This window comes from Phascolarctos cinereus, unplaced genomic scaffold (genome assembly GCF_003287225.1).
Source record: "Phascolarctos cinereus isolate Bilbo 61053 unplaced genomic scaffold, phaCin_HiC Scaffold_4;HRSCAF=312, whole genome shotgun sequence".
Lineage (NCBI taxonomy): Eukaryota > Metazoa > Chordata > Mammalia > Diprotodontia > Phascolarctidae > Phascolarctos > Phascolarctos cinereus.
The window spans coordinates 16,189,255-16,210,828 of record NW_027555847.1 but is presented as its reverse complement, the minus strand read 5'-3'; the positions used below and the strand labels follow the sequence as shown (position 1 = coordinate 16,210,828).

The following is a 21,574-nucleotide window of genomic DNA, read 5'->3' as shown; positions in this document are numbered from 1 at the left end:
TAGAAATTACTAATGGGAAAAAAAAACTATGTATGCAAAGCATTTCCACTGACTCACAAAAGAAAGACTTGTCGATGTCTAGAAGATTTTACAGTTCTTATGACTGAAATTTAACTACGAAACGATGTGCCCCCAGATCAAATAACACTTTAGCAACTGCATTACACTGAAAAATGTCTAAAGAGGTCTTTTTTTTTTTGTAATGAAATTTAAGTACTCCCAAATACTGGGCATTGAGTCTAAATCATATATAAAATGGTACAGTTACTAAATGAAAGTTTTATTTCTTATACTATTTCACCTTGTTCCCTTATGAAAAAAGAATTTTTTTCACTAAACTATATTTTGATTTGTTATATTCCAGTTCGAGATATGACACATATACATGTATATATCAATGAGAAATAATTTTGCCTAAGCTCCATGATCATGAAAACAAAAGCCACACAGCACAGCGGTGCTCCGCCTTGGACGCAGTAGGTAATGAACCTGGACTTCAATGTTTCCATATTTTACCAAACACTTTTTCAGAGCTCACTTGTGAGCCAGTTGATGAGGGGCGCACAACAAGGAAAGGGGCTGAGCACCATACTACACAAAGCATCACAGGGAATTTCTTAACTCAGATGCCTCCTTCAGAAAGTAGCTAGTAAAGAAATCTGGAAGGCAGCATCACATGAATAAACTTTCATCTTCCTTTGGTCTACCTACCCCATCAGCCATGAGGAAAAGCCAAATAAAACAGAAAACCATGTTATATGGGGAGCCCCTACTCCTGTATGCTGCAGTGGCATTTTCCATACACTAATATGGGATATATATACATATATCCCAACAAATTCAAAATGCTTCATAAACCAGCAAATCTCCCACTCACTGGATACTCAGACTCTTAAAAACAACTTGGGTGGGCAATTTAAACCTCAATAAAAAGAAAATTATCTGTCATGTTAAGAAAAGGCTTCTTTTAACATGATTAAATGATGTGACTAATATTGGAGGAGGAAGATGATTCATACAAAGAAATAAAGAAGTCTTATGTCTATTCCAAAACATGACATCAGGAGAGCCTATGCAGTATAGCAACAGTAAAATTAGGAGGCAGGAGCCTCGTTCGAAATCTTCCCTCAAACGTGTTCAGGCTTTGTCCAGGCCAATTATCTTCTCTGAGACTCAATTTCCTTAGTAAAATTAGACTACTTGACCTCTAAGGATGCTGTCATGCGCTCAGCTGTGCAATAAATACAAAGAAACCTACAAAAGAATTTCCAAAATAGTTGTGAAAATGTTTAATAGGAATGTATATGTATAGCCTATATCAGATTGTGCACTGTCTTCGCGAAGGTGGTGGGGAGAAAGGGGGAGAAAAATTTTAAACTCAAAAGCATATGGAAGTGATTGTTGATAAATCAAAATAAATTAACTTTAAAAAAAATAAAGAAAAAAAATAGTGCTTTGTTAACCACATGACAGTACTTCCCATGACAGCTGAATATAAACCAGAAAGACAGCTTGTTCTAGTGGTAAAGCTACCTGTCTGACCCTTGTGAGTCACTTCACCTGCAAGATGAGGGATGTAGATCAGATAACTAGACAAGATCTCTTTTAATTATCTCTTATATGTGAATCTGTTTCCAGCTAAAAAGGAAGAATTTATTCAACTATATATTTGATCACTATTGTGACTAATTATAAATTTGAGGAAAAAAGTACAAATTCAGTTTCCTCTTCCATCTTTTTTTAAATTGTATATTAGATGAAAAACGGTGACTATTTACCAACCTGCTACTGGTTTTCTCATTAAGAATACAATCTAGGGGCAGCTAGGTGGTGCAGTGGAGAGAGTACCAGTCCTGGATTCGGGAAGACCTGAGTTCAAATACGGTCTCAGACACATAACACCAGCTGTGTGACCCTGGTCAAGTCACTTAACCCCACTGCCTAGACCAAAAAAAAAAACCAAACAATACAATCCGGGGGCAGCTAGGTGGTGCAGTGGATAGAGCTCTGGCCTTGGAGTCAGAAGGACCTAAGTTCAAATCCAGCATCAGACACTTGTCACTTACTAGCTGGATGACCCTGGGCAAGTCACTTAACCCCATTGCCTCACCAAAAAAAAAAAAAAAAAGAATACAATCTGGTTAGCTCAAATGTTTTGCTGGTTAGCATCTATAAATAAGTACAGTAATGATCTTTGTACACAGACAATCTTACAAACCCAAATTTATAGAAAAGTTCTCCAAATTACAAACACTTTCCAAGCTCTGCTGGCTCATAAAGGCAAAGTTCTATATTTATATATTTTGTCTGTGCTTGAGTTTTTTTAGACTTTACGGAAGGAAATTTTTGGAGGCTTTCCCATTAATTCTGGAAATCAGAAAAGGTAGCTAGACAGTGAACACAGTAAGTTACAATTATCCAAACATTAACAGGAGTTGGGCAGATGAGAAGGAGTTGGGCCAAACCCATTTTACTTCACATTTGGCTCTGTCTGAATTTTCTAATACAGACATAAGCTTAAGCCAAAGGTTCTCCTTTCTGTTCTCTGTGGAAAGGATTTTTTGGACAAATCAATGACTCGAGGAACATAATGGTGAGGCTGAGCCCCCACAATAAGCAGTTCTCAGGCACTTTCCATATCATCTGAGCACTGTATTTTAAAATATGTTCCACTGTAAAATATGTACCATTGTAGTTTAAAATAGGTTCATGATAAATTCTAACCTATTCATTACAGCAGTTCAAGACTTCTGTTTAGCAGTTAGGACTTATTGTCTCTAGATGTGCCTAAAAATAATAACTGGGGATGGGGGGGAGGGGGGAAGCAATGTGAGCATGAGTGTGTCCACTTCTCTAAAATACTTTGTAACACTTCTCTGGTCTTCCTTTCACAAATGATGAATGTTCAGTGTTCTTTTATAGCAATGCCCCCTAAGTAAAAAGAACTTTATCAGTCAGTCGAGAGAAATCTCACTCTAAGCCTCTTCATCTATAAGCAAATCAGGAAACAATCAGCATGCTGGTCCCATATGTGCTAGGCCAAGTCTTGACTAAATAAACTCAAATTGGCAGAGGGACGTGCTACTATCAGAAGTAACAGCAACTAATATCAAACCTCCAACTTTAGAACAAGATTCCATGATTCTAAGCAATCAATGTTGTGTTTTTGTTTGTTTACTCCTTACTGGAGTAGAGCTCAATTCTCTGTTTTCCCTTTAAAAGCAAACAAGAAAACAAAGAGAATGTTGTTTTCAGTCATTGCTAATCAAACAGAAACATTAAACATCTTCCTTAAATTTTGCTTTTCTGGTAAATTTAAGAACCTGCCAGATAATTATGAAAATGTTTAAAAGAAAATCCCTTTGTCCCTACATAAAAACACAACATGAACTTCAAAATGCTAATAAACTATCCCGTGGAAAAAAATAATAAAAAGAAATTTCAGAATTTTAATGCTATTTGAAACCCAGAAAGTGACTCCTCTTCCAAAGAGGTGCACTGAATTATTCCAATGTTGTCTTGTCTACAGTCTGGTGTTACCTGGATATTGAGAAGTGAGGGGCTCCTCCTCCCTAGAGTTCTCCAAGAAAAACCTGGAAGACCCCTTGCTCCAGATGTTATGGAAGGGTTGAACTGAATGACTGCTAAAGTTCCTCCCAACTTTCAAATTCAGTGATTCTATGATACATTATCAATTTATACCCAGTATTTCACTTTTTCCTTAAAACATAAATCACTTCAGAAAGCATTCTTGAACATCTACATCAAAAACACATAGATTTCAAGCAGTGCATATTAATTTTAGGTAATGAACTAACACTGTACATGGAAGATGATTTAGAGGTCAAGACAATTTAATTCTAGTCTATAAAATAAAAGCAATGTTATTTTTTTTTAATGTTAAAAGACACCACACAGCCCATGAGCCATAAGCATTCAGCTAGTTATTACTCTCTGATCTTTAGCGCATGATTAGCAACCAGTAATGGAAGACACCTCAGAGAGGGGCTAAGCAGCATTCGTTAGGTTCGCCTTCTGTTATTACCACACTTTTCTTCTCCCCAAAGGAAGTGCTGAAAGGGGTGGCAGGACTCACCACACAGGCAATCTGTGGTTTGGGTTGTTTGGAGGAATCCAAAGCAAAGATAGTATACTCAGAGAGAAAAGCAGGCTCTGCTAAAATCCCAGCAAGAAGCTGTTTCATTCAGTGCAATAAATAAGAATATGAAAACAAAACACATAATGAAAAAACAAATCATAAAAGCATGATATACAGATGTTCTCCAATTTTCATTAAGCATAATGTTCTTAATCAATTCAACAAACGCTACTGTGTGCCTACTGTGTATAAGACTCTGTGTTCTACGAGATCACCTAGATCCTGCTTTCAAAAAACCTGAAATCTAATTGGGGGCACACATGTATATATACAAATATTAATACAAGAGAGTGAGTAAAGTACAATGGAGAGGTCCAGGGAAAAGTGGCAGCAGAAATCTGAGGAGAAAGAAGTAATTTTCAGTCTAGGAAGGCTGCACGAAGGACACAGAACCGTAAAGGAGGGAGAAATTTCAACCCATAGAGACTGGAAAAGGAGTGGGAAACATTGCTCAGGGATAGCACAAGCAAGGGCAGAGAGACGAGAGACGGAGAAACACAAAGAGAGGCTGGAGGATAGCCCAGTTCAGCCAAAAGGTTTAAGTGTGGCTAGAAGAGCCACACTATGAAAAGCCTTGAATGCCAGCATTGGGAGTGGCTAGTTTACTCAGGAAGCAATAGAAACCCACTGAAGGTTTTGTGCACAGAGAAGTTACATGACCAGACAATTACATTAGAAACAATACTCTGCAACAGGCCTGCACAACCTGTGGCCCACCACAGGAAAACATCCTCTACATTTTTCACAGGCTGCTCAAAATCCTGCAAGTCGTGCAGGCCGGCTCTACAACAATATGAAGAATGGAATGAAAAAACAATCAGGTGAAAGCAAGACACCCAGATACCCAGGTATTCCAACAGACTAGCAGAAAAGAAATGGACATTTTAAGCAGTAGTTGCAGTGAGAGAGAAGAGAACAGATATGACAAATATTTCATGGTAGAAACAACAAGACTTGGAAACTGGTTGCGTGGATGGAGGAAGAAGTAAGCAATGAGGACTCCAAGTCTGTGTAGCTGGAAAGATAGTGGTGGCACAGAGAAGAGGAGGACTGGGAGGGCCAGCTGGGGAGACGGGAATGATTCAGTCAACTTCTCCTCTGGGGCAGCCACTTTGGGAGGCACTGGAGATGCCAGGATAAGCACAAAGGATCTTTGGACTTGAGAAACCTGATCTACTAGCAGGTCTTCCTGCCTTCACTCTAACCTTCATCCCATAGATGACCCTGTCAAAATAATCATTCTTAGGTAGAAAGATCTAGTCCCTATTCAGCTCACAAATCTACCATTGCTCCCTACTGCCTCAAGTAAAGTTCAAAGGCATTGGCCAGCATTCAAGGCCCTCCATAACCTGACACCATTTCCCCTTCCAAACTGGCACTCTATGATTGGGGCAAGCCTGTCTCCCAAATGCCTCAGGCCTCAGCCATCCTCCAACTCTGCCATGTTTCCTATGCCTGTAAGGTAGCTCCTTTCCTTTCAAAGGCCATTTCCATCCCTAATCCTCCCCAGGCCCGGGGCCATGAATAAACTGGATCCCTCAGCCTGTCATGGCACTTTGTTACTCACTAATACATTTAGCATGTGATGTGATGCATGATGGTTAACTGTATTTGGCTCTTCCCCCTCTACTAGACTGGAAGCCCTGGGAGGACAAGGGATTGTGTCTCACTACCTTTTGGCTATCCTCCAGTGTTTATTTAGTGCAGTGCTTTGCCCACAAAGGCTTCATGAATATTTGTTACATAAATGAATGAGCTTGGAAGAGACAATGGAGGCGGACCATAGATTTTGAGAGTGATCCACAAAAAGAAAATAATGAAAATCACAGGAGGAGATAAGCTTATAGACAGACGCCTGGGAAATGTCCACATGGAAGAGGCAGGAGGAGAATGAAGGGCCAGGAAAGAGACCAAGCAGGAAAAGTCTAGGACGGAGAAGAAGCACTAAGCGCAGGTTCACAAAAGCCAAGGGAGAACACAGAGGACAGCACCAAGGGGGTGGCAGAAGAAAAGGAAAAACAGCAAGACGGAGCAAGAGGGAAGCCATCAGCTGGAGCTTCAGTCTAGTAGCAGAGTCAAACGGCAGTTTAGAAGGGATTAGGAATTAATCACCTCCTCCATTTTTTTACATCTCAGGAGCCAGAGCAGTACTGAGATCGAACCAAGGTTATTTAATCAGTAATAATGAAGCAATAAGGAAGAGAAGCCAGGGAGGAGTCTGAGATCTCACAGCTTTTCTACAATACAATTTTAAATGGTATATTCATAAAAATCTACAAAAGTATCAAAGTAGCACACAAGTAGCATATTAAACAGTTTCAAGTAAGAACCCATGCCCACGGGCAGCTAGGTGGTGGAGTGGATATAGAGCACTGGCCCTGGATACAGGAGGACCTGAGTTCAAATCCGGTCTCAGACACATAACACCCACTAGCTGTGTGACTCTGGGCAAGTCACTTAACCCCACTGCCTAGCCAAAAAAAAACCCAAACAAACCATGCCCATAAAGGTAAATATGCCAGAGGACACTATGAAGCGCTGAACTGTTCATTTTTATACATCCAGACAGCTATGTAGAGAGGGTAAGTCCCCGTGTACACATACAAAGTGTCTCTGCCCATTCGCTTACGTGCATTCACACACAGTAAGGCATTTTGCCCTAAACACATTCAAAGAAAGCAGCACTGCCAACCATCTGACTATGCCCCGCAATGCCGCTCCTCTCCCCTACTTCTCAAACTTGGGGGTCCCCTCTGTCGTCACTACAGCTTCACCTCGTGATTGACTGGCTGGCTTCCCTGCCATCAGATCTTCACTCCCCTCACGGCTAGGATACACGCCCGACTCTTCAGGAATTTCTCTACCGCGTCTCCCACAGCAAGCGCCTTCCCCTCCCCCTCAGCCTTTCCAGTCTCAGCGCCAGCTCCCAGAGGGCAGGGGCTATCTTTCTTTCAGCTCGATCCCCAGTGCTTCACACAGTGTCCCACATGGAGTGAGCGCTCGATATCATTTGACTTGACACAGCACTGTGGATAAAACACTGGGTCTGTGATCAGGAAGCCCTGTCAGGGTCTTCCTGTGCTGCAGCCGTGCAGGATGCTGGGCAGATGATCAGCTCCTCAGGATCTTCTCTACACAAGTGATAGCTCAACTGGCTGAAGGAGTGCTGACAGCAGGGACTTCCTCACACACATCACTAAAGCCTTCGGGCCTCAAGCATGTAAAAAACCAACAACTACTTCTGAATAATTACGAATTACAATACTCAAGATTCTGCCTGCTATGGCTCCATGTTCTGAATATTTCTACTGTTTTTTATAGTCGAGTTATCCTGGAGAAAATTCTCTAAGATACTGAAATATTATACATGAAAAATAAATTTATTTACAAAGAGCAACATGAATCTTCTAAAATATCAGACAACCAGTTCAATTGGGTTTGGTTTTGTTTTGCTTTTTAACAGGAAAGAGGGACCAGACTTCTAATGTTATGGGTGGTGGGGCTCCCAAATGAGGAAACTTACAATGCAGGCTGCAAGGTCCTCTGCAACTTAAGTAGCCTACGAAAGTTGCCTTTCTAAAAAAAATACCAAATAAGGGGCCACTAGGTGGCTCAGTGGATAGAATACCGGCCCTGGAGTCAGGAGTACCTGAGTTCCAATTCAGCCTTAGACATGTAACAGTCCAGCAATGTGACTGGGCAAATCATTTAACCCCAACTGCCTCACCAAAAAAATAAATCAAAATAAAAAATTCCCAATAGCAAACAACTGATCATGTGACAGAAAACAAGCGATCATGTACACAACACGCACACGCACGCACACAAACTCGTTTCACTCATAATTGCATCAAATCGTGAATACTGAAAGCTCTGTTACCACACCATTAGGACAAAGCAGTTTTGGTAAATCAATAACTGAGGCAGAGTCCAAGAATTTGTTTTAGAGATTCCTAACGTTTAAGCTTGAGGGCCCTCAGAAGTCAGCTCATCCAGTCCCTTTAATTTTGTAGCTAAGTCCCCAAGAGACAACCTGCTTGGCCAAGGTCACACAAAACGCTTTAGAGCTGGGTCTACGGCCAGTTCTTCTGACTCAAAGGCCTGTGTTCTTTCCACACTCCTAACTGCCAACTCTGAATTCCAGGCAACGTGAAGAGTAAGGGGAAACCCAGCCTACTTCAGGGATGCACCTTTCACATGTACCCACTGACTGTGGAGGGAGGCAGTCCTAACCTCTCAGAAGAAAATGGAAGAAGAATTTTCAGGCTTCTGGCTCGGGGGTGGGGGGAGAAGACCAGCTGCCAGCCTTCTGTCATCAAACTTCTCTATACTTAGCTAGTCACTAAGCTTAGACTTTCTGCTTTTCCAGGTGGGCAGGACCTGCCCAGAGTTTGTGCTCTGGTGGCACAGACATTGCAGAATCCAAAGCTGTCTCCTCCATTGGAAGGCCTTTCCTTGTTTCTCAGCACTCAGCACTATGCCAATGCAGCAAAACTACACAGAGTTTAGCACCCAAAAACATAGCAAATGCCATGACTAATGGTCAAAGGTCCTACCTATGAAACGAACATGCCCTCAAAACGGCAGAGTCATAGCTAAGAAACATTTAAAGTCAATCCAGCAAGGGGTAAGACATCAAAACAGCTCTTTCCAAACATCAAACATTTTCAGTACAGTTCTAAGAATCTCGAAAACATTTCATCTGTCTGGGTTAGAGATACAGTGAACAATCCACAACATCCAAGTATATTTATCAAGGTCTGAGGATGCCAAGAATTTGTATCTCAGACTCTCTTACATTGTAATATACACTGATCTACTTGGAAGCAATAAAACAACAGAAACTACTGCACATTGTACATTACATTTTTAAAAGACATCACAGATGAAGCAACATGACCAGTGTCTTGGAGCTGGCAAATATATTCTTAAGCTGCCATCAATTAAACACCTTGGAGGTCACTGATTAATCTGTCATTTGATTCTCCACCCCTCCTCCCTAAATCCACTGCATCACACTTTCTATCAGAAGGCAAAATTTAGAATCTTAACATATAAATTAAATGTTCTCCAGGAAACAGAATCCTAGTCAAGCAACTACTATGGAGTAAAGTAAAAAAATATCCCCCCCCAAAAAGTCCCTCTCAGTGTAAAAAAAGATAAAGGCAAGAAAGAGCAATGTAATTTATCCTGATAACACATACAAACGATGTGTCCTAAGAAAGGAATCATCCTTCCCATGTGGACCCAGAGATATGAGGACGCAGGGGGAGGGGCACTGCTGGGCATGGCTGCTGGGTCAGTTAGTTTTGCTGAAATGCTTTTTCTCTTATCTTTCTTATTCTCTGTTATAAGGAACGGCTTTTAGCCTAAGAATTAACTGGAATTTTTGCTACAATCTGCTTTTAGAAGAAAAATGGTAAATGACTGAAATACTGTTATCAGGAATTTATGAGAAAAAAAACAAGGGAGGGCCCAGAAAGGAGAGCAGACGTGAGATACCAACAGAGCTAAAGAAAAGTCTGTGTGAAGATGGACTTGAGGCACTTACATGCCTCCTCTCCCATTCCCAAGGCTACTCTGCTAAGACTGCTCCTTTGCTGACTTGTTTTCCCCTTCAAAGGTTCTACTGGCATTTATGTTACCCTTATTTCTATAAGGGGAAGAGAAGAGGCACATAACCCCATCTTTCAAGCCTGACTAACCCTAGGAATGAGGCTAGCTGCAAATTCCCCTGCAGAGAGCCTTCCTCCCAAGGAACTTCCAGGAACTAGTACCCCCTCCCTCTCTTTTACCTCCCCAATGTACAATTCTCTGTAATTCACATTCTTGTTTCTAATAACCCCAAAGACAGTAATCATTGAAAAGATTCCGTTTGCTTCATCATAATATATTTACTGAGGCAGAAAATTTTACCAAGATTTTCAAGGAGGGCTGGAACAGAGATTTCAGATCAACCTTTGGTTAAAAAGACTAACTTCTCCACAACACTCAATTCCCCAAGGATCTTAGTTAACATAAGACTTATTATCATTACTCTTAACTTTTCCTTCTCCCCCACTTCTCAAATTCAGTATCAAGCTCTATTAATTCTAGAGAAAAGCAAAAAAGATGATGGAGAGCCTAGAATCTTTGTTTGCCTTTATTTTTACATATATTTATACATACATACACACACGTATATATATAGTGTATGTGTATATATAACACACATGTATTGTATGTGCATGTGTGTATGCCTGCATGTATGCGTGCACTGTATATGTGCATGTATGTGTACGAGCATATATGCACGCATCCATACATGGCTACATACATATATACGTACATACACACACACATACATGCATGCATACTTCTGAGGAGGGACAGGATAAAGAGAGAGAAGGACAAACAGAAGAAAATACAGAGGGAAATACAGAGCCAATGATAACTGTGAACGGCATGAACTAACTCGCTAAACAAGGGAATAGCAGGATGGATTAGAAGCCAGAATCCGATTCCACGCTGTATAAGAGACACACTTGAAATAGAAAGACGCACACAGGGTTAGAATAAAGGTCTAGACCAGAACCTACTGTGTTTTTGCTGAAGTAAAAAAACGGCAGGAGTAGCAATCATAATCTCAGACAAAGCAAAAGCAAAAACAGTATACTTTACTAAAAGGTACCACAGACAATGAAGTGATATCAAAACATTTTACAGCAAGTTTCTCTGATAAAGGCCTCATTTCTCAAATATACAGGGAACTAAGTCAAATTTATAAAAATAAAAGTCATTCCCCAACTAACAAATGGTCAAGGGATATGAACAGGCAGTTTTCAGAAGAAGAAATCAAAGCTATCTACAGTCACATGAAAAAAATGCTCTAAATCACTATTGACTAGAGAAAAGCAAAATAGAACTCTGAGGTACCACCCTCACACCTTTCAGAAATGACAAACGCTAGAAGGGATGAGGGAAAATAGGTATAATAATGAACTGTTGGCGGAATGGTGAACTGGACTAACCATTCTAAAGAACAATCTGGAACTATGCCCAAAAAGCTATAAAACTGTGCATATCCTTTTGATCTAGCTAGTAAGTCTGTACACCAAAGATATATTATCTAATGCTACTCTCCTCCACAAACTCTAGTGTATGGCTAAGTGGACTCTGTCACAACCCATATGTATCCCACACTATCCTACTGAGCATCTTTGCTTAAATCTAACCTGGAATACCTTCTTCTCCAGCTAGGTAATTCCTAAGCCAACCTTTAAAGCCAAAAACCTCCAGGAAGCCTTCCACAATTCCCAACATGGGCAAGGACCTCCCTTCACCCCTGTCCAAACAAGACCTCACTTAGTACTTTGCTCACACCTCTAGTGTGCAATTCGATTATTTTGTATTATTGTTGTCTGTGTATGTCATGTCCCCAAAAAGACTGTAATCTCCAAAAGGGCAAGAATCATATTTTTTTCTGAATTCTGTGGATCACCAAGCATTTACATTGAATTCTGTCCATAGTAGACACTTGATAATGTTTGTAGAACTGAACTACATTATGCCTATGCATTATGACTGAAAGACAACCAATTTCATGCATCAAATTAATGCATAAATAAATTTTTGCTTCAAAAGAAGAAGCCAATAGCATTTTGAGACTCAAAAAATCAGTATCCCTGACAATACAGGACTCACATCAAAAGTAAAAAGCCAGAAAGCAATGGCTACATAGATTCTCCCTATGAAAATGTACTTTTAATTAAATATACGACTAGAAAGTGACTTAACAAATGAAATCCCAGGCCTAGGACTGAAAATTTCATTCAAATTTAAGAGCTAGTTTGTTATCAAAAGTTCCCTAATAGTACAGAAAATGCTCAGCAGGCAGATAATGGAGGTTTGAGGACAGCAGTCTATCTCATGGAACGATGAATTACCCCGTGCAGAAGCTTTCCAACTGGCCCAATGAAGTGCAAGGTCACTGAGCAATGAAAGGAAACCTGTCATGGGGGAAAGGCCAAAGACTAAAGGAGCTTCTGGCTTCCCTGGGTCAGTCTGAAAGCAAGTCTCGGGTCCCTATAAAAAATTGCCTCAAGGAGGCAAGCTTTCCCACCTACATGGAAAAGAATAATTTGAGTGTGCTTACTTTATAAACACTTAAAATAGTTCTTAAAATTCACTTAAAAAGCAATTATGTAGCAGAATCTTTAAGCTGTTATGGAAGCTTGGGTAGCGATCATTCCACTTCCTTTTAATTAGTGAGATCTGTGAATAAACATTAAGATAATAACACAACATTAACCCTGAAAACAAACTCTAAAAACACATGAATTTACTATGTGAGTTAAGAATTCAAAGAAAACATCAGCATCACTTTTAAAATTACAACCAACTGACAACATTTAAAGATGCAGTATAACAATAAGAACAAATGCTGGATAGATTTGTATGATTCAGTTTCCTCATCTGTAAAATGGAGATAATAGAGTGGTATTCTAAAATAAAATATAATTATAAAAAAAATAATATATGAGTATGTGTGTGTGCACATGCATGTGCATGTGTGTGTGTGAAGCCATCAGAATGACTGAGACACCCTAAGCCTGAAGCTGAGGAAGAATATGGATTTAACAGCAGGAAGGCCTGGATTTAAATTTTGACACTGAGACATGTGACCAGGAGTACTGAACCTCTCTGAGCCCAATGGCCATACTCCCACCTGCCACGATTGTTCTGAGGGGCCCGTGAGAACACATGGGAAGTCCTCTGTAAACCTTAAAAACTTCCAGGAATGTCTGTGATTAAACAGCCTAATTAAAGTCTACCCTCAATTCTCAGTCTAGCTGCTTGAACTATGGTTGCAGAGAATCAGCAAGTCTAATCTAAACTTTCTCATCCCTAAAATGAGTTTTCTTTCCCTCCCTCACAGCTGTTTTAGAAATTAAAGGCACCACATTTGGGGTCAGAGAACCAGCATTCAAATCCCAGCCCTGCCCCTTATTACATGGATGACCATGAGCATGGTACTTTACCTCTCTGGCCTCAGTTGCCTCACAAATAATTGAGACAGCTGACCTAAGTAACTTCAAAGGTCATTATCAGTTCTAATTCTATAATCTTATGAAATGATATGCAACTTAAACACCACTTAAGACATATTATTATTCTTCTATGTAAGGAAAAATGTTCAAAGAAAGCCAATTTTCTCAGAACAAAGGTTTATGATGATCATTGTAAAGCCAATGCCCTCTAGGCAATGAGTGTCTGCAGAGGAGGTGCTGACTTGCATTGGCAGAAGTATTCTCATGTCCCAGTCCCCTAGACAGTGAAATCACAGGCCTAGCCTCCCTACTGGTAGAGATAATATGATCTATGTTACTATTTCCAAATAACACCCATCAGTGAAATTCCACCACCCTCACACCTAACATCTTGGCCACCTGAGTCACAACTGATGTGCCTCCTGTGAGAAATGATAAAGAGGGCAGCTAGATGGTGCAGTGGATAGAGCACCAGCCCTGGATTCAGGAGGACCGAGTTCAAATCTGGCCTCAGACATATAATACTTACTAGCTGTGTGACCTTGGGCAAGTCACTTAACCCCATTGCCTAGCCACCCTCCCCCAAAATGTGAGAAATGATAAGAAAACCAATTCCACACTGACCTCTCTGTTGGGCGTACCATCATCATGCTGTTCTGTAAGAGAAGATGTCCGGCTCCTGGTCCCTGCTGGGGCAGGTGAAATGGAAGGGACCTATGGAGGAAAATCACAAAAATCACGAGTGCTGTGACCTCCAGCGCCACATTCTCTCTGTTAGGGGCCACACTGACACCACCAAAAAAAAGGAGAGCCCACATGAGGTTGTGGAAAGGGCCCCCCTGAACTGGCAGTCAGAGAAGACACATGCCTCAACTGGCCGTGTAAACTTAAACAGATCTTTAAGCCTCTCTGGAGCTCTGTTTCCTTCATCTGCAAAACGAAGCAACAGAAGTAAACTCTCTCTCCAGTCCCCGCCTTTCCTCTCCTCTCACTCTCTGAGGAATCTGGCTTACAATCTCCCCATGCTTTACCAACCCTGCTCTCTCCACAGTTACCAATAACCTCTGAAGTGCCAAATCTGAAGGTCTTTCCTCAGTGCTCATCCCTCCTGACCTGTCAGCAGCATTGAACTCTGGACCCCTTTCTCCAGGAAACGTTCTTTTTCAGCTTTCCTTTTTTTTTGGTGACATTACTCTCTCTTGGTTCTCCTACTGTCTGATGGCTCCCCGGTTGCTAGATCTTCATTCGTGTCACACCCACCGACTAGGAGTGTACCCCAAGGCTCGGTCCTGCACCCTCTTACTTGGCATTCTCATTAACTCCCAAGGGTTCAATTATCATCTCTACACTTAGGATCCCCAGATCAATATGTCCAGCCCTAGTCTCTCTCAAGCTTCAAACCCCCATTTAACAATTGCCTTCGGAAGATTTCAAACTGGACGTCCTACAGACATCTCCAATTCAACAAGTCCAAAAGAGAATTCATCATCTCCCCCAAACCCACCTCTCGCACCGCCAGGCTCGCAGCCTCGCTGCCATCCTCAATGCCTCCTACTCAGTTGCCCCACACAGACATTCTAGGTGATGACACACTGGAGACTGCTAAGCCGAGAGTCAGGCAGAGCTGACTTCCAATCCTGCCTCAGACACTCGCTAGCTGTGGCGCTGTGGGCACCCCCCCCCCAAAAGGCTCTTCCAGACGCTCTCGCCCTTCCTCAAGCCTCTCCCAGTTCCCTTTCTCCCACCGTCTCAGCTCAGAAACTCACTTCATATTTCCCTGAAACAAGATGAGGCGATTCACCAAAAAGTCTCTCTTCTCCCTCCTCCTCCTTTTTCAGAATCGAGATGCCTCTGCCACTATCCCCTCACCAAAGGAGACAGCCCTTCTCCTTGCCAAGGCAAAGCCCTCTGAACATAAGGGACCTTGCTGAAGACAGCTTCCTCTAAGTTCCAACTAAAAGCCCTTCTTTCACTAGAAGTCTTTCCCAACTCCTCTCATTCTAGTGCTTTCCCTCTGTTGATTACTTCCTATTTATCCTGCATATAGTTCGCTCTGTATATATTTGTTTGAATGTTGCTTCCCCCATTAGATTGTAAACTCTTTGAGGGCAGGGGCTGTCTCTTACCTCTTTTTGTATCACCAGCATTTAGCACAGTGCTAGGCACGTGGTGGACATAATGCATATAATGGAGGCAGCTAGGTGGCTCAGTGGATAGAGGGCTGAGCTTGAAGTCAGGAAGATCCAAGTTCAAATCCAGCCTCAGACACTAGTTGTATGACCCTGGGCAAGTCATTTAACCACTGTTTACCTTAATCTACTGGAGATGGAAATGGCAAACCACTCCAGTATCCTCACCGAGAAAAGCCCATACGAGGTCACAAAGAGTGGAACAGGACTAAATGACTGAAAAGCAATAATTACCACTACATATTTATGGAGGAAGTGGATGAACACCTGGGCCTGGAGTCTGGAAGACCCAAGTTCAAATCCTACCTCAGACACTTACTAGCTTTGTGACCCTGGGCAAGTCACTTCACTTGTTTGCCTTAATCCGCTACAAAAAGAAATGGCAAACCACTCGGGTATCTATTTGGGGGGACAGGTAGATGGCACAATGGACAGAGTGCTGGACCTAAGTCAGAAGACCCGAGTTCAAATATGACCTCAGATACTCACTAGCAAGTCACTTTATCCTGCCTGCCTCCACTCCCTCATCTGTAAAATGAGTTGGAGAAGGAAACAGCAAAACACTCCAGGATTTTTGCCAAGAAAACCCCAACGGGGGTCACGAAGAGTCAGGTATGACGGAAACAACTAAACACCCACACGTACAAAGGTGGTACTCAATAAATGTTTATTGGCTGATGCCATTCCGTCTTCTCCAACGGACTGCTCCCTCTATCACCCTCACTCTCTCCTTTATCTTTAACCTATCCCTGTCTACTGGCTTCTTCCTTACTGCCTACAGAGGGGCCATATTTCCCCCACCCTCAAAAAGCCTTCGCCTGACCCACCTATGCCCATTGGCTGTCATCACCTACCCCTCCTCCCTTTCATGGCTAAACTCTTTAAGGCCATCTACAATGGCTACCCCACTTTCGCCCCTCTCACTCTCTTCTTTCTACAATTTGGCTCAGACCTCTCCAAAGGAACTAATGACCTCCTCGCTGTCTTTGCTCAACCCTCATGTTTCTTGACCTCTCTGCAACCTCCAACGCTCTCAATCCCTCTTCAATAGTCTCTTCTCCCTAGGATTTCATAGCCCTCTGGTCTCCTGCTTCTCCTCCTACCAATCTGACTGCTCCTTTTCAGTCATCCTCGATGGACATTCTTCTGGGTCACTGTTAACTCCGAGTATCACCCAGGCTCTGCCCTGGGCCCTCTTCCCTTGGTGATCTCATCAGGTCCTACATATTTAACTGTTATGTCGATGCGAATTATCCTCAAATCTACTTATGCAGCCTTAACTTCTCTGCTGACCCTCCAGGCTCAAATATGGAACTGCCTGTTGGACACTGGGAACTGCGTGTTCCATAGACATCTTAAAACTCAACGTGTCCAAAACTGAACTCATTATTTCCCCTCTTCCAGTCCCCATTACACAATGCTACTGCCATTCTCCCTGTCACCTAAAGTCACAATCCAGGGGAATCCTCAGTTCTTGGCTCTCTCACCACCAGCCCCACATCCAATCTGCTGCCAATTGATACCATCTCTCCTATGTTCGCCCTTCTCTCTTCTGATACTGATGCCGCCCTGCTGGTACCTGATCTTTTCAGTACCTTCATGACATCTCAGCCATACATCCACAGCCACAAGCATATTCTGAGTCCTCGTCACCTCACGCCAGGACACCTGCAGAAGCCTTCTGGCTCTTGAGGTTCACCCTACCACACCCTATCCTCTCCTGGTTTTCTAAAGTGATTTTCCTAAAGCATAAGAGTGACTACATCATCCCTCCCTACCCAAAGAACTCCTGTGGCTGCCTACTACCTCCAGGAGCCCATCTGAAGTCCTCCACGCAGCACTTAATGTTCTTCAGAACCTCGCTCCTTCCTACCTTTCCAGTCTCATCATACATGTCCCTAGAATCCAGCTACACTGCACTGCTTCCTGTTCCCAAACATGCCAGGCCATCTCCTGATTCTGCGCTTTTTCACTATGCTTGGAATGCCCTCCCTCTTTCCCCCTGCCTTTGGGTGCCTTCAAGACACAGGTCACCATCCACTCAAGCCCCAGATGGCAGTGCCTTCTCCTATGAGACCGCTTTCCACCTGCTCCCTAGATGTCTTTAATGTCGCCTCTTATTTTCACGCAGTCTCCTCCATTAAGACTGTGAGCTCCTTGGGCTGTTCACACAGTGCCTGGCACACTGTAAATGCCTAATAATGCTTCCTGACTGACTCACTTACCCACGCTAAGAGGCTAGTATTATTTGAGTAGGTCACACCACTTAAACAATGGGACACAGGAGACAAAGATAAGGCCTCTGAATCACAAAGACTCAGGCTCAAATCCTGAGTCTGACATACACTAGCTGCGTACCCCAGAACAAGGTACCTCAACCTCTCAGTGGCCCAGACACTAAGACTTAAGACTATAAGCTAGGGACAGCTAGGTGGCACAGTGGATAGAGCACTGGCCCTGAAGCCAGAGGAATCCGAGTTCAAATCCAGCCTCCGACTCAGACACTTATGAGCTGTGTAACCCTGGGCAAATCACTTAATTCCAATTACCTCCCCCTCCCCCCCCAAAAAAGACTAAAAGTTAAAGAAGAGTTGCAAATGTTCCTTGCCAGGAGTTTCCAAACATGGAGTTCTCCATCCCAATAAAATCCCAGGTCTGACAACAACCACCAAAAAATAAACAAAAACGTGTACACATCTCCTAGGGGTATAAGGCCTGAGTCTCTACCAACGTTGCCCTGATACAAATTAAGTATCCAATCTCTACGGGACCAACAAAATCACGATATGAACAATCCCCAAAAGAAACTCATAGTAAATAAACACAAAAATAAAGAAATGCCATTTAAAACAACGAGGAACTACCACCTCACAAGCATTCATTAGCAAAGACAAAGTGACTGTGTGGCATAAGTGTTCATAAAAGTAATGGTGTGTGATCGTTTTGAAAAGTAATCTGGCTCTAAGCTGGAGCCATTAAACAGGTCAGAACTTCTGACCCAGGAATTCTACTCCTGGGAATACAGCCCAGAGAAGCACTTGATGTTGTAAAGAGGGCCATCTGTACAACCTGATCTTTCCCAACCCAAATGACTCCATGGCTCTGCTGGGCATCTCTCAGGCTTCCCTCAGGTTATCTAACTTTTAGTTACTTTCCCACATGTCCTATTTCTCTGCTGATTTCTCGTCTTCTTGGGGACAGGTATCATTTTACTTTTTCCCTTTTGTATCCCTCATTGTCACTGACTCAAGAATCTGTAATTTCTTCCGTGAAGGCATTTCTTTCACTCCAGCAGATTAAATGCTCTTGATAACCTGATAGTCTGGGAAAATCACCATGGACCAAAAATTCAGCCCCCTCTGGCAATACTTCAGCCAGACTGTTCTTGGACAGTAGGTCAGGCCATCTTTTTTTTTTTTTAAAGGCAATTGGGGTTAAGTGACTTGCCCAGGGTCACACAGCTAGTAAGTGTCGAGTGTTTGGTCTGAGGCTGGATTTGAACTCACGTCCTCCTGATTTCAGGGCCGGCACCACCTAGCTGCCCCATTACCCCAGGCTTTCCCAAGGCAGCAGAATCTGTCCAAGCCTGCGCTGCCCTGGCCAGAGCCGCCTCCACACGAATACTAGGAATACTAGAAAGCCGAGTACAACACCATGAAGCGCTCATGGAGAGGGGCCTGTAAGTTTTGTTGTCTCCCTGGACCCTTGGCAGCAGAACACAACTTGGCACAAAGCTCTCAGTGCTCCCCACTATCAATCTCTGCATAATCAAAAAGCAAATGGTTCCGTCGTTACTCCCTTGAGTGGCCTCAGACAAACTTCACTGAGGAAGTCCAAGGTCACCCAGACTTTTGTCTTGCCCCTGGACTTCTTTGTGCAGCTGTCTCACTTAAATCCAACCCACTCAAAGGTCAGGACATCACTCTAGGGACGTCAGCGGTCATCTTCAAGAATGAAGGACGAACAACAATCCCCTGATTTTGAAAACTCTACGTAACAAACCAACTGAGAAAGCTGAGACCGGGATGTGGCAGACTGTCCAAAAACACACAATCAGCCTCGTTCCCAATTACTTGACTACACGGGCTGCATGGAAAGACAAGAGAAAGCCATCTCAGATCTCGCGGTGCATCCCGACCTCCCTCTCCTTAGGCCGGGAGCTCCAGAAGGGCAGGAAATCAGTACTGCATCCCTAGAACTGAGCACCCTGCCTGCAACAGAGTTGGCACTTAATAAATGGTCCTTGACTAGCCGACTAACTCAGCTTCCTGGTGGGACATAAAGCAGAGAAGACAGAGTCAGAAAGACCTTTGTCCAAATCCTGCTTCAGACACATACTAGTATTTAACCACTCTGAGCCTCATTAGTCGTATCTGTAAAAGAGGGATAATGGGGCAGCTGATGGTGCAATGGATGGAGCATAGGGGACAGGAGGACTCGAGTTCACATCTGGCCTCAGACACATAACACTCACTAGCTGTGTGACTCTGGGCAACTCACTTAACCCCAATAGCCTCAAAAAAAAAAGAGGGAAAACAGTTACCTCAGAACTCGCATGACGATCTAATGAGACAATGTATATAAAGCACTACACCAACCCTTTAGCGCCAAATAAATATCAGCTACTTATGATTTCTGGAGCAGTGGATAGTGTGCCAGGCCTGGCGTCCAGAAGACCTGGGTTCACATCTGGCCTCAGCCACTTACTGGCTGTGGGACCCTGAGGAAGTCACTTACCTTGTCTGCCTCAGTCTCTCCTCCATCTGCAAAATGAGCTGGAGAAGGAAATGGCAAACCACTCCAATGTCTTTGCCAAGAAAACCTCAAATGGGGTCACAAAGAGTCGGACACAGCTGAAAATGACTGAACAGCAATAAAGTATGGTTATTCTACCGGCCCCGGGGCAAGTCACTACATCCAAGGAGATAAGAAGAGCACCGGCCCGCCAGCCTCCTAATGAGGGTCCAATGACACTCCGCCAGGCCCTGGATACCGTAACCGTGCAAGGGCAACACTTCAGAGCCTGTTATCAGCTGCTACCACTCTTCAAGTATCGCCTAAAAGTTTTGGGCACAAAATTCAAAAGAAAGAAAACTTTGGCGTCTCCGGCTCCGCCCCGAGAGGAAAGTTCGCTAAGGAGGGCTGATGACGTGGGACACCCGCGCTCCCGGAGGCGGGAGGCCAAAGTCCGCCCAAGTTTGCTTTTGCTAAGGCAGGGCCTGTGACGTCACCAGCACTTCGCTCAACTCCTTGGCCCGACGGGGCAGAGTCGGCCGAACCTCGCCGGGGCCAAACAGCCCGGGCTGAAGCAGGGAGACCCTCGGGCCGGGCTCAGAGAGAACCCCGGGGGCGGGGTCCCCGTCTTCAGGCCGAGGCTGGGGGGAGGGGCCAAAGTTCGGGGGCGCACGTGACCGCACCGGCCCAAGGTCCCGGGCTCGGACCGGGCAAGCCCACGCCCCCGTCACCAGGGGAGGGTCCGAGGATCACTCCGGGCCAGGGGGAGGGGAAGGGGGGGGGGCTATCGTCCCGCCCGCCTTACAGAGGGGGAAACTGAGGCACTCCGCGGGCGTCCGGACCGGCTCTGCCGCAGGAGTCGGAGGTCCTGGCCCCCCTCGGGGGGGCTCCGGGTCCTCCCCGGTCACTCCTGGGTCTCGGGAGCCAATCACTCAGACCGAGAGCGAGGTTCGCCTACCCCTCCCCCTGTGCCTCAGTTTCCCCGCCCCCCCGGGTACCTGGGCCGCCGCCTGCTGCTGCTCCTCGCTGATCTTCTGCTTCAGCTTCTTGAACATGGTGCGGGGGCCTCGGGCCTCGGGCCTCCGGCCGGGCCCCGCGGAGGCCTCACGGACGCGGCGGCCGCTCTGCTTCCCTCAGCCTCGGGCCGCGTCCTCCGCGGCCGCTGCTGCTGCTGCTGCTGCTCCCGGCTCCGGCACCGGCTCCGGCTCCGCTCCCCACCCTCCCCGCCTCGCCTCGGCCCGCCCTCCGCGCCCCCATCCATCCAGCCGCGGCAGCGGCGGCGGCGGCAGCTACGGCGACGACGGAGGCCCGGTAGGAGAGCGACGCGCCAAGTGCGCCTGCGCAGCCAACGTGGAGCCCGCGACGGGCCTGTACGGAGGCTGGCGAGGCCCAAGCGCCGGCGTCCGGAGGGCGGGGGAGGAGGAGGGGGACCTCCAGGTCCGCACGTGCGCAGTCGGCAGCCG

At 44.5% G+C, this 21,574-nt stretch overlaps 1 protein-coding gene across 22 annotated transcripts in view; it reads right to left on the bottom strand.

The window, feature by feature from the left end:
- The window catches only part of GOLGA4 (golgin A4), a 151,342-nt gene extending 129,974 nt beyond the window's left edge, over nt 1-21,368 (bottom strand). For 3 of the 22 annotated variants that reach the window (XM_020979527.2, XM_020979525.2, XM_020979521.2), the window contains exons 1-3: nt 21,110-21,363; nt 13,813-13,902; nt 4,097-4,195 (exon numbers count right to left, since the gene is read on the bottom strand). In XM_020979527.2, coding sequence (XP_020835186.1) covers nt 4,097-4,195; nt 13,813-13,902; nt 21,110-21,166 — 246 coding nt within the window. In that variant the 5' untranslated portion in view covers nt 21,167-21,363. Of the gene's footprint in view, nt 1-4,096; nt 4,196-13,812; nt 13,903-20,114; nt 20,404-21,109 lie in introns of those variants that run through there. The other 19 variants (XM_020979524.2, XM_020979523.2, XM_020979522.2 and 16 more) reach the window with 16 other exon arrangements.
- Nucleotides 21,369-21,574: the final 206 nt, after the last annotated feature.